The sequence below is a fragment of the Helianthus annuus genome, chromosome 1, assembly GCF_002127325.2.
Source record: "Helianthus annuus cultivar XRQ/B chromosome 1, HanXRQr2.0-SUNRISE, whole genome shotgun sequence".
Classification (NCBI taxonomy): Eukaryota; Viridiplantae; Streptophyta; class Magnoliopsida; order Asterales; family Asteraceae; genus Helianthus; species Helianthus annuus.
In genome coordinates this window covers 28022349-28026037 of record NC_035433.2, presented here as the reverse complement: position 1 = coordinate 28026037, position 3689 = coordinate 28022349, and the positions used below count along the sequence as shown (strand labels likewise).

General features: G+C 31.3%; 1 protein-coding gene across 1 annotated transcript in view; it reads left to right on the top strand.

Annotated features, from left to right (window-relative positions):
• The first annotated feature begins 1093 nt into the window (after positions 1-1093).
• Positions 1094-3689, top strand: part of LOC110944645 (BTB/POZ domain-containing protein At3g22104) — a 2976-nt gene continuing 380 nt past the window's right edge. Inside the window, exons 1-3 of the mRNA XM_022186300.2 lie at positions 1094-1309; positions 2279-3355; positions 3674-3689. The exon at positions 3674-3689 is cut by the window's right edge and continues 380 nt beyond it. Of these exons, the coding sequence (XP_022041992.1) occupies positions 1253-1309; positions 2279-3355; positions 3674-3689 (1150 nt within the window). The 5' untranslated portion in view covers positions 1094-1252. The remainder of the gene's footprint in view (positions 1310-2278; positions 3356-3673) is intronic.

Genomic DNA, 3689 nt, shown 5'->3' with positions numbered 1-3689 from the left:
CACCAACCATTTTTCCACATACTTAGTACAAATATGATAAAAAAATAAAAGGAATAAAAAATATTATTTAATTTAATAGAGATGTAAATAGAGAATGTATTGTATGAGCTTTTTTTTAATATATAAAATGTTTTGATTTAGATATGTGTATCTTGGGCTAGTAACACTAAGTTTATTCTCACCAAATTAGTACAAATTCAAGTTCTACAAAATAGCTGCCAAAAAAAATCGGAAGCAAATAAAACAAAGCTGCTTGTATAATTTTTATTACACTAAAGACGTAAGTTATTTAACAAAAATGAAATCAAATGATAAATCAATAATTGTTAAAAGAAAAGGTTATCATTCATCTAGGTTACGTTTCCATATTTATTACGGTGTTATTAAACTTTTGGTACTCCGCATAGTTTAGTATACCCAAAAAAGCTTTAATTTGAATGCAACTTTGTATATCAGAAAACAAAAAAAAAACATAGCTGCAAATTTATATTTTTTAAATAGTTAACTAAAGTCTGTTATTTAAGAAAATTCAAACAAATTTATAAATAAAAAGTATTTTAAAGAGTTATTGTTCATCTATGTTAATTTTTAATATATACCAATAATGGATATTCACTGTCCGGTGCATTTGAAATTTGATTTCGATTCCCTTTGTTTCGATACTGGTATGGTACCACCAATCAATATTGCAACTCCATTTTTAATACAATTTAAACCAGAATATCAAGAAAAGAAAAGGTTAAAGCATTACACAATGTCGTATTCAACTGTTTTTTGTAAAAAGTTAACAACACAAGTTATGAAAATCAAATTAAAAATAAATAGGTTAGATTGAAACTCTTAAAAAAATCTGGTTAATTTCATTAGTAAAAAAAAGAATAATATTATTAAATTTTTCCATTGATTTTAAATAATTTTTAATAGTAGGTATTATAATATATAGTATAATAGTAATAGTAATTGTAATATCCTTTTATTGCTTAAAGATGATACTTTAAATATGTATTATATTTTATTGTTTTTTTTATTGTAAAAGAGATACAACAAAGGGGCTTCAGTGGCATTTAAAAGAACCATAATAAATGAAGCTCGATGCTTCTCATTGTCTGCATTTGCCCCCCTCCTTTGACATTCATCCCTTGTGCTTTCATTCACTCCTCCTCCTTCATAACTAAACACCCAAAATCCCATTCATTAGTTTTCTTTTTCCATAGCCAAATTAAACATCTTTATATCCACAATTTCTTCAGATATGTTCTGTAATATTCAAGTAGATGTCAATGGTGAACACTTATTTATTGTTGATAAGGTAAATTTTCCATATGTGCTTCAATGATTTCATATCAACAGTGGCTCTTTTGCTCAAATTATTACTCTATAAAATGTTGAGAAGGGTCTTTTTTCATTCAGTTTTCTATTTTAAGTTGAATTTGGTTTTGTTTCTTTTCACAGTTGAATATTGAATCTTTCTTTGTCAGGGTGTGTTTTGTTTTTAGCTACAAAGAGTTCTATTGCTCTAATTTTGACTTGTATGTTTGACCCATGTTCAAAATGACCAAAAGTCAACTTCCTTTTTCTTGGATTATCTCAGAACAGAGGTACTCTGCTTTAATTTTGAAAATTTTGATTGAACCATAAAACAATTCATGTTCTTTTAAGTTGAACTTGATGTTGGTTCTTGTTAACAGTTAAAAAATGAACCTTTGATTGTCTGTGTGTGTTTGTGTTTGTGTTTGTTTTCAGGTATAAAGAGCTATATTGCTCTGATTCAGGGGCTGTTGGTTTACCTCTTAATGAAGCTCTTAATTATTCAGACCTCAGCACTTAATGGTTCAGACTGTTTGTTTCACTTGCAGATGTCTGAATGGTTCAGACATTTGCCTCTGAATGGTTAATCATTATACAGAGTCTGAATGGTTAAGACCTCTAATCTGAATTGCTCAGACATTTGCCTCTGAACGATTAAGCATTATACAGGCTCTTAATGGTTCAGACCTCTTACTAGTTCAACACTTAACCATTCAGATATTGTCAAAACAGCCCCTTAGACTTTAAGGTTTGACCCATGTGCAAAATGAACAAAAGTCAGCTTCGTTTATCTTGGATTAGCTAAGACTTTCTCTGTTTTAGTATTACAATCTCTAATTCAAATCCTATCTTTTAATGGCCCATTTTACGTATTAAATTCACTTGTGAAGTACAAAGATCCATTTTACATATTAGTTTCATTTGTGAAGTATGAAGATACTTACCTCAACTCAACCTCGTTTTATTTCAGGATATTCTAGCAAATTATTCAAGTCGAGTAAGCAAATTAGTCGGGAAAGTCACCAACAACGCGAAGCTCGTATTCAATGACTTCCCAGGAGCAGCGGAGTGTTTTGAGCTCATTACAAGATTCTGCTACAACAATGGCACCATTGAAGTAACCCCATCCAACATATACTTGCTTCATAGTGGTAGTTCTTTCTTGGAGATCACTACCTTGATAAAGCAAACCGAGTTGTACCTTGAAAGCATTCATTGTTGGACATGGTCCGATTTCGTAAACGGTTTAAAACAATGCCACATTTTATACCCTTTCATGAAAAATTCCTCAGTTTTTCAAAATATTTTGAATACCCTTTTAAGAAATTTAACCATTTCTAGCTATGAATCTAGTTCATGCCCTTCCTCGTCAAACGGCTCTAGTTTTCGGTTTTCAACTAGTGATAGTAGCCCAAAAGGTTCAAGATTCGGTACCGGTGTAGATTATTGGAAGTTTGATGATCTTTCTTTTTTGAACATAGATTTATTTGAATATCTAATAAAGTCCATGATCTCTTTACACATTGACCACACTAGAATATGCTCATTGATCTTTCATTACCAAAAATCAAAGTTCTTCTCAAGTTATTCACCTGTCCAGAAGTGTAAAGTCTCGGAAACTAACATAAATCTATTGAGTTTGCTCAGTGGTAGCGCGTTTTCATGTAGAGCATTACTCGACGCCTTTGGAATGAGCTTGATTTTGAATATGAGAGCAATTGAAAGGTCAAAATTGGAGCATTTTCTTGGATCGCGATTAGATGAGTTTACGATCAACGATTTGCTTGTTCGTGGCAAGAATATGGCGGCGTTTGATGTGAATTTGATTCTTCGGTTGATTAAAAACTTTCTACTTGAAAAAAGAACTAATGGGTCGTTTGTGCATCGAGTGAAGAAAGTCGGGTTCTTGATGGATTTGTTCATGTTAGAGGTGGCTGCTGATCCTTTCTTGAAATGCTCTAAGTTTTATGCTTTAGCCATGACCTTGCCTGATTTTGCTAGAGAATCCCATGATAGACTCTCCCATGCAATCGAAATTTACCTTGAGGTGATATTTTGTTCGTTACTACTAAATAAATGACTTTCGGCAATGAAAAATCATTGACAGTCAGTGAATATGACGGATCATCGAAAAATAAATCACACCCTGTATACACACATTATGTGTGTGTATTTATATAAATATAAATATAAATATAAATATAAATATAAATATAATGTTGTAGGTGAATTCTATACCGACGTCAAGTTTCTGATGAACACTTAGGACTTTCACTTTCATTGAAGGATTACTGACTATTATGTTCGTTATTAAAAGCCCTCTATCCTTGTTTTTCTTTCTTACATTATATTTTGTTTTCCCTAGGTGCATGGGGATTTAA